The 18,848-nt window shown below is 38.0% G+C and overlaps 2 protein-coding genes across 2 annotated transcripts in view; both read left to right on the top strand.

The window, feature by feature from the left end:
* Positions 1-18,848, top strand: part of LOC133648886 (m7GpppX diphosphatase-like) — a 375,169-nt gene that overhangs the window by 275,590 nt on the left and 80,731 nt on the right. The window lies entirely within an intron of this gene.
* Positions 1-18,848, top strand: part of LOC133648887 (AF4/FMR2 family member 2-like) — a 380,782-nt gene that overhangs the window by 340,229 nt on the left and 21,705 nt on the right. Inside the window, 4 exon segments of the mRNA XM_062045401.1 lie at positions 1,089-1,222; positions 5,946-6,009; positions 6,538-6,674; positions 12,083-12,154. Coding sequence (XP_061901385.1) covers positions 1,089-1,222; positions 5,946-6,009; positions 6,538-6,674; positions 12,083-12,154 — 407 coding nt within the window.

Raw genomic sequence — 18,848 nt, 5'->3', positions numbered from 1 at the left:
ATAGTTATTTGAATGACTCTTACCATAATATGTTACGTTAACATACCAGGCACGTTCTCAGTTGTTTATTTATGCGTCATATAACGTACACTTATTCAGCCTGTTGTTCACTATTCTTTATTTATTTTAAATTGCCTTTCAAATGTCTATTCTTGGTGTTGGGTTTTATCAAATAAATTTCCCCAAAAAATGCGACTTATATATGTTTTTTTTCCTTCTTTATTATGCATTTTCGCCGGTGCGACTTATACTCTGGAGCGACTTATACTCCGAAAAATACGGTAATATTTTGCATACCAATGGCAAATGTATACAACCATACACTAGTATGAGGAGACAACCCTCTTACTAAAGAAGGAACTACTTGTAAAAACTTGTTAATAACTTTACACATACAAGGGCAAAATAAATGTGTAGAAGTCGGTTCCTCGCGGTTCCACTGATACATACGTCAGAGTAGCCAGGCGTGCAGAGTTGAACAAAGGTTTAATGTTTTTCAACAAGCTCCTCAGATAATCATTCTCTCCAGGACTTTTCAGTCTCTCCAAAATCCTCCCCCTTCTCCTGTTCCCGGCCGCTACTGTTAAAGACAACAGGTAATTAGATAACTTGTACCACGTGGGAAATCTAATCACCTGTTCAGCTGTGTCTCGCAGCCGGCACTGACACGCCCCTGTCTGTCGGTGCGCTGTCCTCAGCGCCATGGACAGTGGCGGCGATCTCCGCTCCTGCAGGCCGCTGGCCACGCCTCCCTCCACAAAATGTAATGCAAATTTGCGTTATTCCTCATAATACTACCATAAATAGAGCCCAAAGAGCTGACTCAAAAGCATTAAATGGTCACAGCAATTGTTAGTACTCTAGGTCTTACTCGCACATTTCATGGGTTAAAAGTCTCTTTTCCTCCAAATAAAGGGTGAGTCACATTATACACTAGCCACAAAAAGTTTGGTATATTGGGCTTCCAGATGAAATTTGTTAAATTACTACTGCTATTTGTTAGAGAACAGCAAGTTCTCTAATTAAACCTGTAACTTAGTCATTGTAATGCAATTAAATGTGGAATTTCAATTACTTCCATTCTACAGCTCACAGATAATCATATTGAGAAGCCCTGTGGAGACAGTTGCCATGCCAATGGGCAGTCGGAATCAGATGCCTGGTCGGAACCACTGATGGAACCTGCAGAACCTCCCAGACCGAGACTGTCCTTTAGTGACACGTATGTACAAACAACTTCTAACAATGTTGCCAGACGGTAAATGAAAAAATATCGCACCAAAAGCTTAAAATTATCGTATTTTGAAGATTTGACGTGGCTCGGGACGCTGTGCCACAGTAAAACATTGTACCGTGACAAGTGTGTAGTATAGCATTATGCAGTTTTACCTTTAGATAAGTTAAAGGCCTACTGAAATGAATTTTTTTTATTTAAACGGGGATAGCAGATCTATTCTATGTGTCATACTTGATCATTTCGCGATATTGCCATATTTTTGCTGAAAGGATTTAGTATAGAACAACGACGATAAAGATTGCAACTTTTGGTATCTGATAAAAAAAAAGGCTTGCACCTACCGGAAGTAGCGTGACGTAGTCAGTTGAACATATACGCAAAGTTCCCTATTGTTTACAATGATGGCCGCATGAAGTGAGAGAGATTCGGACCGAGAAAGCGACAATTTCCCCATTAATTTGAGCGAGGATGAAAGATTTGTGGATGAGGAAAGTGCAAGTGAAGGACTAGTGGGGAGTTGAAGCTATTCAGATAGGGAAGATGCTGTGAGAGCCGGGGGTGACCTGATATTCAGCTGGGAATGACTACAACAGTAAATAAACACAAGACATATATATACTCTATTAGCCACAACACAACCAGGCTTATATTTAATATGCCACAAATTAATCCTGCATAAAAACACCTGCGTGTTTGTTATGCTAGCTCCTAGCTCCTCTGCTAGCTCCTAGCTCCATAGAACACGCCAATACAATTCAAACACCTGATCAACACACACAATCACTCAGCCCAAAAGACCGTTTACCTAACCCAAGGTTCATAAAGCTTATATATTTTTAAAAAGTTACGTACGTGACGCGCACATACGGTCAAGTTATCGAATGTTTAGCAGCCAAGGCTGCATACTCACGGTACCTGATATTCAGCTGGGAATGACTACAACAGTAAATAAACACAAGACATATATATACTCTATTAGCCACAACACAACCAGGCTTATATTTAATATGCCACAAATTAATCCTGCATAATAACACCTGCGTGTTTGTTATGCTAGCTCCTAGCTCCTCTGCTAGCTCCTAGCTCCATAGAACACGCCAATACAATTCAAACACCCGATCAACACACACAATCACTCAGCCCAAAAGACCGTTCACCTAACCCAAGGTTCATAAAGCTTATATATTTTTAAAAAGTTACGTACGTGACGCGCACGTACGGTACGGTACGTGTTATGCTAGCTCCTAGCTCCTCTGCTAGCTCCTAGCTCCATAGAACACGCCAATACAATTCAAACACATGATCAACACACACAATCACTCAGCCCAAAAGACCGTTCACCTAACCCAAGGTTCATAAAGCTTATATATTTAAAAAAAGTTACGTACATACGCAAAAAAAAGCCAAAGCTGCATACTCACAGTAGCACGTCTGCGTCTTTGTCATCCAAATCAAAGTAATCCTGGTAAGAGTCTGTGTTGTCCCAGTTCTCTACAGGCGTCTGTGTATCCAAATCAAAAGTCCTCCTGGTTAGAGTCTCTGTTATCCGAGTTCTTCCATCTTGACTGCATCTTTCGGGAATGTAAACAAAGAAGCGCCGGCTGTGTACTGTTGTGGCTGACTACGTTCGAAAAATACGTCCATTTCGCACCGACAACTTTCTTCTTTGCTTGCTCGGCTTCCTTCTCCATAATGCAATGAACATGATTGAAACAGATTCACGAACACAGATGTCCAGAATACTGTGGAATTATGAAATGAAAACAGAGCTTTTTCGTATCGGCTTCAATGTGGAAGGCATACCCGTGTTCGTCGGGCTACGTCACACGCATACGTCATCCTCAGAGGCGTTTCGAACCGGAAGTTTAGCGGCAAATTTAAAATGTCACTTTATAAGTTAACCCGGCCGTATTGGCATGTGTTATAATGTTAAGATTTCATCATTGATATATAAACTATCAGACTGCGTGGTCGGTAGTAGTGGGTTTCAGTAGGCCTTTAAACGCGCTATTGGAAAAAAAAAGCTGCTCTAGCAGAACAGCGCCCCACCTGGCTGTAAAGTGGCATGTGATACAATCAATATGTCCTGCTTGTGTTTGCTAATATCTACATATTGAAGGGTTAAAGTTATCTGACCTCAGATTTTTGGAATTATTTATCGTACAGATAAATACGATTGGAAAGACTTGCTCCTAACATGGCTTTTATGTCTGATATCAATGTATTATCATTTAAGCATAGGTCCTCAATTAAAAAGGTCTAGACCACGGGTCTCTAACATTTTTTGCACCAGGGACCTGTTTGATGTAAGCATTATTTGAACGAATGTGTGGCAGATAAATGTACAGCAAAAATAAAGTGCATGAAAAATACAACTCATCGTAACGCTGAATTAGTAAGAGCCCTGGCCTTTGTTTTTTTACTAATTTTTGCTTATTTTTTACTAAGGTATCTGATACTATATACATGATAAACATCATCGTTGAGGACAAGAGCATAAATATATAATACAACTAAATATACTTGCCATTAGTTCCAATGGATTTCTATAGATGGTGTATTTCTATGGATTTCTATTTCTATTCGAAAAGTTATGTATTCATATTTTGAGTAATATTTCATACATCGATACACTTATGAATGCTTTTTGGTGCAATTTTCCATGCATAAACACATATGTGAATGCTAACTACTTAGCAGTAGCGCTATGTGCAATAATCGCAGCACTTTAACTTACTACGCCAAAGGAGATGTGTATTTTATTCCTTCAGCACACTTATTATATGCAACAATTTAGCACACTTGCACTTTAACACCACAACACTTCTCCATTTGCCTTGATGCAGCAACCTCTTTTTTGATATGGGACACCTTTTATTTTATTTTAATTATTATATATGCGTCTCTGTATTTCATAGTATTGTTTATTAGGGCTGCGAATCTTTGGGTGTCCCCCAATTTGATTCAATATCGATTCTTGGGGTCACGATTCAATTATAAATCGATTTTTTTCGATTCAACGCGATTCTCCATTCAAAAACGATATATTTTCGATTCAAAACAATTCTCTATTCATTCAATACATAGGATTTCAGCAGGATCTACCCCAGTCTGCTGACATGCAAGCAGAGTAGTAGATTTTTGTAAAAAGCTTTTATAATTGTAAAGGACAATGTTTTATCAACTGATTGCAATAATGTAAATTTGTTTTAACTATTAAATGAACCAAAAATATGACTTATTTTATCTTTGTGAAAATATTGGACACAGTGTGTTGTCAAGCTTATAAGATGCGATGCAAGTGTAAGCCACTATTGTTAATTTTTTTTTTTTTTTTTTTTTTTTTTTTATAAATGTCTAATGATAATTTCAATGAGGGATTTTTAATCACTGCTATGTTGAAATTGTTACTAATATTGATACTGTTGATGATATTTATTTTTGTTTCACTACTTTTGGTTTGTTCTGTGTCATGTTTGTCTCCTCTCAATTGCTCTGTTTATTACTGTTCTGAGTGTTGCTTGGTCGGGTTTGGTTTTGGAATATGTATTGTTTTGTTGGATTGATTAATTTAAAAAAAAAAAAAAAAATTCGAAAAAATTAAATTGATTTTTGAAAAATGAGAATCGTTACTGAATCGTACAACGTGAGAATGGCGATTTAAGTTCGAATCGATTTTTTCCCACACCCCTACTGTTATGTCTGATGTTGGTGCTGTCTAACTTAACTTTTCATGAATGTTGTTTTATTAAAAAAAAAATCCAAATGCCACAGACTGCAAATGGACATAAGCATTTGGCTACAATCTGGCACATTTATATTTTGTATGTTCATTAATGTGCATTGTCCCATCTTACGAAGTAAAACCAATTGGTAAATTCCTATCAAGAGTTTTATTATACGTTTATGTACAAACTTATTGGTGGGTCTACTCTAGTGGGACAGACAAAAGTTAAGTCGGAAAAAATGTGGTCGTTTTTAAATTATTTAATGTTTGTGTCGCCCGGTAGCAAATGTATCACAGACGGTCCCTGGACCAGTGGTTGGGGACCACTGGTGTAGATTATGTCGCTGTATAATTTGCCTAATTGGCCATGATGTAGAAAGACAAATTATATTAAAAAAAAAATGTTCATCTGTATCGTGTTGCATCAGCCTATTTGCTCTATTTCTTAATTTTTGCTGCCGAAGGTTAGGTGTTACTAAAGGACGGGAGAGTGTCGCTAATAATGACTACCGCTGGTCAAAGTCCACAACTTTTTAATGCACATTCCACAGGTCTGCATGCGGAGGTGGCCCGTATGTCTGGATCTCTTCTCTCGCAGCGTATTTGATTTCCGAGAAATGCATAACAAATGAAAAGATTTGACAGACCAAAATTAGCCCCGGGGCCACATATTATTGGCCCTTGATGTAAAGTAAAATATGTGTTGGGTCATTATCATTTTGACATCAGATGACTCAATTGATTTGATTATGAGCTGTAGCCAATTTTCAATACACTGAGTCAAAATTTTACTTTTTCTTTGATATTTAATTTCCTCCATTCAGTTTTAAATCACCATGTGAGTGAGCCTTACTTAGGCCAAGTTATATTTGGAGCCGCCATGCAGGCCTTTGTTGCGAACTGATCATTTTTTGGCTAAATGACTTATCTGTTCCAACATGCTATTTACGTCAATTTTTATGTTCTCTGTCCTGTATCCAGAGTCCGCAGTGCAGACTACTACATGCAGGAGGCTAAAAGGCTAAAGCACAAGGCAGATGCATTGGTAAGTGTATCTACATATCTTTCACACACACTCCCAAACACACACAGTGACACTTCCATGAACTGGTGCATGCTCGAAGAAAGCTTCACAAAGATGGCAGGCAAATGATTTATAAAAAAAAAAACAATGTGAAGACAGAACTGACTGTAATTATGTGTGTTCTTGCTTAATTGTGTGCATTTGCGTGTGTTTCAGTGTGTGTAGTGTGAAATCCGTCATATCAAGGACTGTACTGTATAATTTGTGCTATTTGTTGCACCATTTTTTCTCCAAAGGGAACTTTGCATTCTGACGATGCCTGCAAGATTAAACATCATCAAACGAGTTATCTGATGTCTTTAGGCAATGAAATTAGATTTATTAAACTGGTTATTTATCTCATGTTTACGTGTGTTTCCTTTGATTTATCTGAAGATTTGCTGATTAGTGGGTAAATGACTCAAAGAGAAGACAAAGCTATTTAGACATTCATAGCTGTTTTATTAAATTTTTCGTATTTTGTCTTTGTTTGTTCCTGTCGGTGTATAGATTGACAAATTTGGAAAAGCGGTGAACTACGCAGACGGCGCTCTCTCCTTCATTGAGTGTGGAAACGCTATGGAGCGAGATCCTCTAGAGGCCAAATCTCCTTACACGATGTACTCGGAAACCGTCGAGCTAATCAGGTATGAGTCGATGGATGAGGTGGCATATATGTGGTGTTTTTTAAACCGAGTTTTGCTCGCAATTTAAATACGCGGTAGAAAACATATTTTATGAAACATAAATTCTGGCTACGACTACTTACCCTTCTTTCATGGTCACAGGATTGCTAACTCCCTGAAAAATAGTTAATATATGTGTATACGTGCTCCCAATTGGAAGTCTATATGCGGATGCCTGTAAATCCAAGGCATGCGGAAATACGTGTTTTAGTGTTTTGTATACATTTAGAAAACCTGCTCAGTGGCCTTGTGGTTCGAGTGGCCGCCCTGAGATCGGTAGGTCGTGAGTTCAAACCCCGACCCAGTCATACCAAAGACTATAAAATGGGACCCATTACCTTCCTGCTTGGCATTTAGCATCAAGGGTTGGAATTGGGGGTTGAATCACCAAAAATTATTCCCGAGCGTGGCCACCGCTGCTGCTCACTGCTCCCCTCACCTCCCAGGGGGTGGAACAAGGGGATGGGTCAAATGCAGAGGATAATTTCACCACACCTAGTGTGTGTGTGGCTATCAGTAGTACTTTAACTAACTTTTTTTATACATGTCTCACACTACAAATTAAGAAATTATCCAATCTTAAGGTTTCATGTGAAGAACAGGGCATGCTGGGAGCTATGGTTTCCCAGCTAAACAAAAAAAAAATCAAATGAATCATACATGTGATTGTTTGTAGAGTGAAATGTTTACATTAAACAACAAAATATAGCGTTATTTAGTGTAACGACTAAACTCATGGGAAAGATTACTTCAATGTGTGATCACATTTCCGCATTCATTTGTTGCATATGCATGCGCAGCTGCAGGGGGTGCAAGAATTACATTAAGGAGCATGTTTTTGGCTTTTTTGTTTGTGTGAAAACATTTTTAGACTCCAAACTGAATTTAATTAGATACACGTTTTGGAGTTACTTCATTATTTGAGGAAAAAAAGTTGTATTAATGTGTATGCATACAGTAACAATATGGTAAATAACATATTTCCAGTTTCTCATTACTATATGTCCGTTTCTCACCCAGGTCTTCAGTGATATCCTACTTAGTCCGACTTCACCTCTCAAAATACCGTAATTTATGTCACCACATGGACACGGCTGGAGATAATATACAAAAACCCACTTGCACACTACTGGACATTGAAACCCCTCCACAGTGTACAAAACGGTCTATTTTTCGGAGCATTTAACATTCAATAAACCTGCTTCAGCAATTAAAACATATCTTACGTGGTACTGTCGAAATTAAAAGAATTGTATTAAAAATAATGAAACATGAAGAAATTAATAAATAAAATATTTGAACTCACAATTTGTAGCACCCATTCGACGCTGTATGAGCCAGTGGTACCGCTCGTAGTCGGTTGATTCGTGCGAAAGTGGTGGGCAAACCATTTCACCGCCGGGATAGCTTCCGGTGTCGGCCAACCTCGTCTCACAAGATGTAGTTTCTTTTAAGTATCTTTCTTGACAATGGCCTTGCAAATATATTCAGTATCTGCCACCATTTTGCTCTCCTTCTTTGTGAGTACCGTTGAGTTTTCTGTGGCTTTCTATGGCTCGTATGGCTCCGGTGCCACTTCCTGTTTTCGCAACTTGTGATTGGATACTCGCTTGGGACTCCCAAGTGAGTATCCAATCACAGCGTAAGGCCAGTTAGAAGGCCTTACTGACAACAACTCGTGATCTGATTAGCTATGGCAATTGTCTATCAACTGTATGTCCCCGTTCACTTACAGTGCACAGATGCCTCCATTGTTGATTCTGAAGGCCCCGGGCAGATTTGGTACAGCATGACGACATAAGCTGGCTGAATTCTGATTGGATACAAACTCTAACCTAAAAACAACAGCACTGGAAAGAGCATAATATGAAATGAAGAGAATTTGAATACTTTTAGATATTTAGGGAAAGTAAATAAAAAATAACTTTTATATTTAATTATGATCATGATTTCTGGTTATGTTAGGCCAGCACAGAAGACCTTGCTGGCCCTGACGGCCCGCCACTGGAGTAGGAGGAAGCATATCTTATTTAATCTTACCCTTTTCTGTTTCATACCAATTTCTAACACACGTGTTTGCTTGCTTCCTGTGCTCAATCTGTAACAGAAACAAACAATTAAATAATACATCAATAATCAATTAAGTTGTCATGAGCACATAGTTGTTAATACGTAGTGATTCACATAATGAGATGAAAATTGCCAGAATAAAATAAATATCCTTCTTAAATAAAAATATTCCCTGCTTAACTGAACGGTATAGCTTAACGATTGTGTCACTGTCTGGACACATGATGTGTTTACGTTTAACAACTTGGGCACTTGAGGACAAGACATAAATACTATAATCACACCAAATACTATAATCACACCAAAGAAAGCAGAGTTGTTAAATGGCACTTAGAAAAAAGTGCTACTGCTAAGTTTAGAGCGTACCCTATATATGGGGTAGCCACTTCTTACATCCTGTCGGACTCAAACATGGAAGGAAATTATGGAATGGATTAAGCAAATAAGTCAAACAATGTACTAACTTGATGCAGTTTAAGAGGTTGTTCAAACACAATGTGTTTACGATGTATAAGGAAGAAGAAAAATGATGTTTATTGTAAATAAGATATGATTCGTCACTTTATGTGACCCGTAACTGACTTAACTATTTATGAAGAGAACTATGATATTTAGAAAACATTGATATAACTGTGCTACAAATTGAAAACAGGAAGTAAACATGTTTGTGTAAAAAACTGCTATGAAGTGGAAAAGGGGTAGGATTAAATAAGATGTGCTTCTACCTACTCCTTTCTAAGTATGTTGTAAAGAGGAATGGAAAATATGTGATGTATCATGTTGAAACTACATTCATTTTCAAAATAAACTTCAGTCAAATCAAATGAAATCAAAATCTGAATCAAAATCAAATCAGGACTAATCTTTTTGCTTCTTTTCTTTTAAAAGACAACATTTCATTAAAAAGTGACATTTACAGTTTTATGACCAGAAAGCTAACCAGTCGCCGCCTAGGTGAGACAGAGTGACAGCCAAGGCAAAAGGAATAACAAACGATGCCAGAAAAGTACAACAGAAAGGATTTAATAGGTGAGCGATGCCAGCAATGATTGACTTAGCTTGTTAGACAACTTAACTGATGTCTGTGAAATCCACTGATTTTTTTACAGACAATTATCTGATATGGGGCAAATATGTCCTTTTCATGTCAATACAGGAAAATGCTCCAAAAGACTGGTGTCACAAAATATATTTTTCAAGAAGGGCTGTCAAAAATAACATGTTAACTCAAGTGATTAATCTCAAAAAAATGATTGCATTAAACATATATAGATGCAGATTAGTCACGCAAGTTATTTTGACCATACATGCTCTTTTACCTTAATCGCAGTGGCTGCGCGTGTTGTTATAAGGTCAGTGATCAGGTCAATGCGTACATAAGTGCAAAGAGGAGTGCAAAGACTCCGACTGGTGGGCTCACTGGCCAGTTGCACTTCTAAATACACCCTAACTGTCACAGTTTGAGCAAGTGCAAACGTGCAGAACGTGCAGACGTGCAGAACTCTGCTGCTCGTCTGCTAACACAGACCCGCAGACGTGAGCACATCACCCCTATATTAGCGTCCCTTCACTGGCTCCCTGTGCGTTACCGAATCAATTTTAAACTCCTTTTATTTGTTTTTAAATGTCTAAACAACCTCGCACCAACATATCTCTCCGACCTCCTTCAGCCTTACTGCCCCACCCGATCCCTAAGATCAGCCGATCAGCTGCTACTGACGGTCCCAGACACAAGGCTGAAGCTTAGAGGTGACAGAGCTGTCGCCGCTGCTGCTCCCAAGCTCTGGAACGACCTAGTGTTAGACAAGCCTCCTCTCTTCCTGTTTTTAAATCTCTCTTAAAAACATACTTTTATTCCATGGCTTTTAACACTGAGTGATATCCATCCTGCAATGGCGCCCCATAATACACCTGCCGTGAACCTGTTTTTATGTTTTATTTATTTTATTTATTTATTTTTTATCGTGTTCTGTTTGTGTTGGTGTTGTGTTTGCTCGGTTCTCGTATTATCTTTTAACCTGCCCATTGTACAGCACTTTGGCTACCCCTGTGGTAAATTTTAAATGGGCTTTATAAATAAAGTTGATTTGATTTGATTTGATTTGAAGTAAATTACATGTATTCAAGTAAAACGTTTAAAAAATGCTTCTAGATGTCATTCTTACAAAAAAGTGCATTTGTGTCTAAATAATAGGGTCTTTTTAAAGTTAATTTAAACGAGGCAAGCGAGTAATAATCTGTGAATAATCTGATTAAAAATATTATCTAAAAATGGAGTCTAACGTGCTTTCCCAGCCGTTTCTGCCACATTTTCAAGTAATCTTGGATGACTCCCTCATCGTCAGGACCGCATTAATGTTGTCCACTTCTTCAAAATAAGTCTGTCTGATGACACCCTAAGGAAAACATTCCTACATAGCCAGGTTCAGAGAACAGGGGTGTTGCTTAAGCATGGCAATGTTGTTTTCGGCCAGGAACTACGGGCCATTGTAAGCTAGTACGTAGCAATGGTAACGCAGCCACGAGTTGTCCTGCCACAACTCTCGCCTCTAAGGATCTCAATGTCAGACGGTTAATCATCTGACCCTGTGGAAAGAAGTCACATCCAGGAATGTTATTCAACATCAGCGGTCCTGGAGCGTATATATATATGTCTGAATCAATGATCAATTAAGAAAATGCAACTCAAGTGAAAACAATTTTGAAAAGATCACATCCTACATCACTGAGGGCTAACTACAGAGTAACCAACTCCGGTCCTTAGGTTCAACATAACGTGATGTGCAAAGGGAGACTCTTTTTTTCTATTATGACAAACAACCTGAGTTGAAGGCTGAAGAACTCCAGTTCATGCTCATCCATCCTGCTCAAGTGTCCTTAAGCACAACACTGACTCTTTTCTGGAGCTTCAGGGCTGCTAATTTGCACCTTTGGTCTCTGGGTGAGGGGAGCAGGAGGAAGGACGCAAATTTTGCAGGAGATCAATAAAGCATAAAGGTGTAAGTCGTCTCCCTTGATTCACCTGCCACTGCTGAATTTCATTTAACTGATTAAGCACCTCAGGAAGCAATAATGTGTAGCTGATTGGGTCACTGAGGGCAACAGGAAACAGGTGACCTCTATAGGTCTTTGTGGAAAGCCCAATCAATAACCAAAGGCAAAGGGATCCTTCTACAGTGTCATATAAAGCTTCCTTTGATCGTAGACACTGCCTATCGACAGCCAAATGTCTAACGTCTGGAATTAGATCAACCTAACCTTAACCTTTAAGCTCAGTAATGAGTGTGTCTCTTCTTCAGGTATGCAATGAGGTTGAAGAACTTCACCAGCCATTCAGCCACCATTGCTGAGAAGAAACTTGCCGTGTTGTGGTATGATTCCCTTTTTTCTGCTTGTACACTGCAAAAACTGAAATCTAAGTAAGATTAAATATCTCAAATAAGGGTGATATTTGCTTATTTTCTGTCTGATAAGATAATGCTTCTCACTAAGAAGATTGTATGTTAGAGCTTTTTACTTGTTTTAAGTGTTTTGGTCCTAAATGATCTCAGTAAGATATTACAGTTGTAGCTGAGATTTTATGATCTATATTGAGTAAAACATGCTTGAAACTAGAATATCAACTGTTGCAAAGCTGTGCCATCAACACTCACAAGTATAAAACTACTTTTTTAAAGTAATAATTTCTTATTTCAAGCATGAAAAAAAAAATCATGACTTTGACACAATTTTGTCTCAGAATTAAAACGGATGACAGCCAAATGGACTTTGCTGTTTTATTGTCATTGAAACAATAGAAAATATGTACTCATATAGTAGTACAGTTGGCACAGTACAGTAAACGGACAGTTAATATTTAAACATTTAACATGTGACATTTCTAACAATTTTGAACAGAAATAGTTCATGCACATTCAGATGAATTCTTCAAAATTACAATTAAAAATGTTTTGGCCGGGGCCCGGGCTGTATATATGCGAACTAATTGACTGAAAGAGCACGCACTTGGCGCGATGATGTCATGTTATCCATGGAAAAATGCATTTTTAGACAATATGATTTGCCTGAGCGGCTGGTAGACCCCGAGAGTAACAAGCGGTTGCCTTGTTGCCTTTCCATTAAAAACAATAAATTAGTTTTTAGTGTAAGTTTGCTGGTTTCAAGAAATATAATGCAGAGCACATATCATTATGTCAAGATAATGGCACTAGCATTTACTTAATTTAAGAATATTTTTCAACTTATTGAGCAAAAAGTTCTCTCTTTTTTTTTCTACCAAGAAAAGTGCACTTGTTATTAGTGAGAAATTATTTTAAGGTATTTTGGGGTTCATTGAGGTTAGCTAATTTTACTTGCTTTGGAAAGTCTTGACAAGCCAAATTTTCTTGTTTTATTGGCAGACAATTTTCCTTAGTTCAAGTAAAATAATTTTTTCAATTTCTTTCTTGTTTTTGAACACTGACTTTTTGCTGTGTAGAGCAGGGGTCACCAACGCGGTGCCCGCGGGCACCAGGTAGCCCGTAAGAACCAGATGAGTAGCCCGCTGGCCTGTTCTAAAAAAAAACTCAAATAGCAGCACTTACCAGTGAGCTGCCTCTATTTTTTAAATTTTATTTACTAGCAAGCTGGTCTCGCTTTGCTCGACATTTTTAATTCTAAGAGAGACAAAACTCAAATAGAATTTGAAAATCCAAGAAAATATTTTAAAGACTTGGTCTTCACTTGTTTAAATAAATTCATTATTTTTTTTACTTTGCTCCTTATAACTTTCAGAAAGACAATTTTAGAGAAAAAATACAACCTTAAAAATGATTTTAGGATTTTTAAACACATATACCTTTTTACCTTTTAAATTCCTTCCTCTTCTTTCCTGACAATTTAAATCAATGTGCAAGTAAATTAATTGATTTTATTGTAAAGAATAATAAATAAATTTTAATTTAATTCGTCATTTTAGCTTCTGTTTTTTCGACGAAGAATATTTGTGAAATATTTCTTCAAACTTATTATGATTCAAATTAAAAAAAAAATATTCTGGCAAATCTAGAAAATCTGTACAATCAAATTTAAATCTTATTTCAAAGTCTTTTGAATTTCTTTTAAAATTTTTGTTCTGGAAAATATAGAAGAAATAATGATTTGTCTTTGTTAGAAATATAGCTTGGTCCAATTTGTTATAAATTCTAACAAAGTGTAGATTGGATTTTAACCTATTTAAAACATGTCATCAAAGTTGTAAAATTAATCTTAATCAGGAAAAATTACTAATGATGTTCCGTAAATTCTTTTTTTAATTTTTTCAAAAAGATTCGAATTAGCTAGTTTTTCTCTTCTTTTTTTCGGTTGAATTTTGAATTTTAAAGAGTCGAAATTGAAGATAAACTGTGTTTGAAAATGTAATTGTCATTTTTTTCGTGTTTTCTCCTCTTTTAAACCGTTCAATTAAGTGTAAATATCATTAATTATTAATAATAACATAGAGTTAAAGGTAAATTGAGCAAATTGGCTATTTCTGGCAATTTATTTAAGTGTGTATCAAACTGGTAGCCCTTCGCATTAATCAGTACCCAAGAAGTAGCTCTTGGTTTCAAAAAGGTTGGTGACCCCTGGTGTAGAGGGATGGGGGAGGGGGGAAGAACAGTTTAAAAAAAAAATCGACATTGGTTTGAATTAATATTTTCACGTCAACTTCAAATGTTTTTCTTAACAAAAGTTGACGAAAATATTATTTAAAGTCAATTTTAAATAGTGTGATTGAAGTAATCTTCTCATCTATGTAAACACGTACCCAATAGGCCTTGTGATTGTTTTTGTTACATAACACTTAACGTGGTGTTTAGGTCCAAATTTTGCATAGATGACTGTCTTTTCATAATTAACTGTTTTGTGGGCGGTTTTATTCACGTGCCGAAGTCCTCCTCCAGGCCAAGCCCCCTTTAAACTGTCTCCACCCCGTCAGCCATGTTTGTAGTTTTTAGCGCTTCCAGTCTACTGAACAGACACTGTTAGAACTATCGCTACTTTGTATTATGGTAACAGCGGAGGATTTCAGCACATGTCCATTTACGAGCCAGTCTGCCCCGCAGCAAGAGGGTAGAGAAAAAGAAGGAGCTTATTGACTACAACTGAATAAAAACGGTGGATTGGCGCTAAGCTCTTCGAGGAAACTTCTACCATATATGGAGACGTCCGCTGATGCAACTTCGGCACAATATGTCACTAAAGGCTCCATTTCCAAACGGCTCGTTTAGAAAGAGGCAAAACAGTTTTGTAAAAATCTCCGCCATGCCTCCATGGTTTGAATTTGACTTTTCGGGACTTATGCAGATCCCAAATACAAAAAAACAGCTAACAATTGGTAAGAAAAGTCGGTTTTGTGTAATATGACCTCTTTTAATCGAAACAAAGCCGGAACACGGTGGATCTATTCAGCAAAAATTAGGTTGGGCGGTACAGGGCGTCATGCACAGACCAAAAAATTAATTATCCAATTTATTTTCAAAATAAAATACCTGGATCGTATTTTGCCTCTTGAAACATCCTAATGGACGGGGACAGACCTTGATTGATTGATTGAATGAAACTTTTATTAGTAAATTGCAAAGGAAGAGAATACATTATATGAAACAGTACAGTTTGCACACTACAGTACATATTCCGTACAATTGACCACTAAATGGTAACACCCGAATAAGTTTTTCAACTTGTTTAAGTCGTTGTCCACTTTAATCAATTCATGGTACAAATATATACTATCAGCATAACACAGTCATCATACAAGTTAATCATCAGAACAAGGACACCATAAAAGTGTAGCTCTCAGCTTCTTATGGTATGTACATCAAGCTGTAAACGTTGAGAGTTCATAGAAGCAAAGAAAGTAAACGTATATACATTGAATTATTTACAATTCGAGGGGTGGGATGTGATGGGTGGGGGTTAGGTTGCTATCAGCATAAATTAGTTAGTTAGTTAGTTAATTAGTTCACCCTGTTGACACGATGGATGATGAGATGCTGATTTCAGCAGTCCAAACTCACAGAATCGTGATACAGGCATAACCTGGACAGCTATTTTGGTAGCCCGTATGAACTACGACCTGGGTGGGAGAAGCAGGGTAGTGGTTAGCGGGAAGTGAATAAAAAGTGTGTGTGATAACTCGCCATGCAGGGATGTTGTTATTACTATGTTGTTTCTTGCTACAAATACACAAATTAAGTAGTTCTGTAATATGACTGTAATGTAGTTGTTTTCCACAAATCAAGTCAAGAAATTGTCATCAGAGACGGCATCTGGTGGGTAATGATGTACGGCGAAGAATGGAGACGTTCCGCGAAAGCGGTTGTTGTGCATCTCGGAAAATCTATGAAAAAGGGTGCGATTGTGCCATGGCGTGTAAAACAAAATTGCAATCCATACGCCACGGCAGGCTGAAAAATCATCCCATAAAATCACTCCGTTTTAGTGCTCCATTTCAACGTAGCGAGCCACTTACTCATTTTTTGAACTTTTAGTATTGCATTTGTGCAGATGTGTAATTCACAAGCAATGCAAAACTCACAGGTCAAATGCCAAGCAAACTGATGTTGAACTGCTGACTTCATTTTATTCATCACTTTTTCCACATTATAAATCTTCAATCCAACAGGACACAGTTGTTTTGTGACCGGCAAACTTTGCTGCTTTCATTTCAATCGCTGCGGGGAGAAGGAACCCTTGTGAGCAAGATGTAGCGTAAAACACCTGCATTGCTTCGTTTTATTCTTCATTGGAGTCAAGCTATATCTGATGAAGCCCAGCATTTTATTTGCTTTGTGGAACTTATCGAAAGGAGAACAAAAGTACCAGAGTTTATGTCTCGTTTTTGTTGTATTCATCAGTTAATTTCACGCTTTACGGATCTCATGCCGCAACGGTATTTGGTACGTGCAGATCTCTCATCAGTTTCACACTTTTGACAGCAAACCTGAATGAAACCAAGTGAACTACAACAACAAAGACAACATGTATTGACAATGTTATATTCTTAATTACAGAGTGGTATTGGTATTGGACCAATAATAGCAATGAGATCAATAGTTTTGATTTTTCTCTTCTTTATTTTATACATTTCTGTATTTTTCGTTGTGCCCTTCATATTTACATTATACATTGTATAGGCTGAAAGGAGAAAACAGACAACAATGTTTAAATGCTTCAAACACAGTAATGATCTAAAAACACACAGGCACATTACTCTGGAAAATACTGCGATTTAATTTTATTTTAATTTTTTATGTCCTGTTCAGCCACTCAGGAAAATTATATTGTTGATATAGACGCCCATATTTGCTGTACATATTTACTTTACAAAAGAGAGGTGTGGGATACGTCTTTTGTTGCCTTATTTGTATTGGACTTTAATAAATTGATTTGTATTCATGTTTGGTGCACCCGGACCGGAGCAGGAGGGGATAGAAAGAAGAAAAAAAAGGAAGACAGATGGGAAAATTGCGGGGACAAGAGGGGGATAAGACAAGGAGACAACAACAACAACAACAAAAGAACAACATCAGCAAATACGATATGTACAAATATGATACGAAAAGGGATAGTAAAGAGCCAGTTAATGTAGTAGAGAGTAATAACACAGAAATGACAATGAACATTATTGCACTAAAAATGGAACAATAAAAATACCAATAGAAATAACACTATTTATAATGAATAATAATAATAATAATTACCTCTATCAACAATACAATTGCTTCAAATGCAACAATACACAAATGTACTGAAAACTTGAATTACTAAAGAAAGCAGATGAATGGGGGGAAAGAAAGAGAAGCGGACTATATTAACCTTGTTGATTGTTATAGTAAAAATAGATTAAGCTTTATCAGTGTGCCGTGTTTTACCCAGTTTCATACATATATCAACAATGTTAATATATGTTTGATGAAACGTGATTATATGCAAAAGTGTATGTATGTATATGTAAATGTGGATATACAGTATGTATTTGTGTATGTTTATGCAGTGAATGTGCGTGTGGATGTACAGTATATACCATCCTTCCTTTCTTTAAAAATCACCGTTGCTCGATACTAAAAAAAATGGTCATATTCTGCTAAGATGACATGAAAATAAGATTGATAATTGAGCTTTAAAGGGAAATGTGTAGTTTGGTGCTGCAGGGTATTCCGAGGTGCTGCGAGTCGGCCAGTTGTTGGGGTAGCGACCTTGTGTGTCAGCATGTCTGTGATCTTCTTTTAATTCTTTTTTTTAAAATAGATTTAATTATTTATTTATTCTTATTTTTCAATGTATTTTATTATTATTATTATTATTATTATTATTATTATTATTAATTTATTTATTTAATTTATTTATTTTCACCTACCTCAGGGGGGGACTCGGCGGGGCGGATGCTGGTTGTTCCATCTCCATCGTTGGGGTCCCTGCGGGTGGGGTGGGTGGTTCCCGTGGCCCCGTGCTGGGTGGTCCTGTGGCGGCCGGCTTGGGTGGGGTGGCCGTGGGCTGGCCTCGCCGGGCTCTCCGGGGGAGGGGGGGGGGGGTCTCATGGGGGCCCGGTTGCCGGTGGGGCGGGGACGGTCTTCCCGTCCGGTTGCGGGGGGTCTCCGGGCCCCTCGGGCGGGGCGTCCCGCCTTTCTGTCCGTGTGGGGTGTGGTCTCTCGCTGGCTTGGGGTCTGGGTTCCCCCTGCTTTTCTCGTGCCTTGTCCTCTGCCGGGTGCGTCTGTCTGCGGCCTGCTGCTGGCCCTTGTGGGCGGCGCGGTGGACCAGGCTCTGGCGTTCCTGTCGCTGTCCGGCTTGGCTGCGTGGGGGCGGTGGTCCCTGGTTCCATGGGCACCACACCTACTGTTTATGGGATGGGCTCTCGGGGAGGCTGGGGCCGTACTCTGGCTCCCGCACACACTGGGAGTCAAATGTATTGTACATGCAAATTCACATATACTCACATACATACATACACACATACATAGGTACCTACGCTCCCACATACATATACAAATACAGTACATATTTACACACTCAAAGTTCGTACATCCACACGCACCCTCATTA

Source organism: Entelurus aequoreus, linkage group LG04 (genome assembly GCF_033978785.1).
Source record: "Entelurus aequoreus isolate RoL-2023_Sb linkage group LG04, RoL_Eaeq_v1.1, whole genome shotgun sequence".
NCBI lineage: Eukaryota > Metazoa > Chordata > Actinopteri > Syngnathiformes > Syngnathidae > Entelurus > Entelurus aequoreus.
Note: the sequence above shows the minus strand (reverse complement) of the source record. Positions and strands in the feature narration are given on the sequence as shown.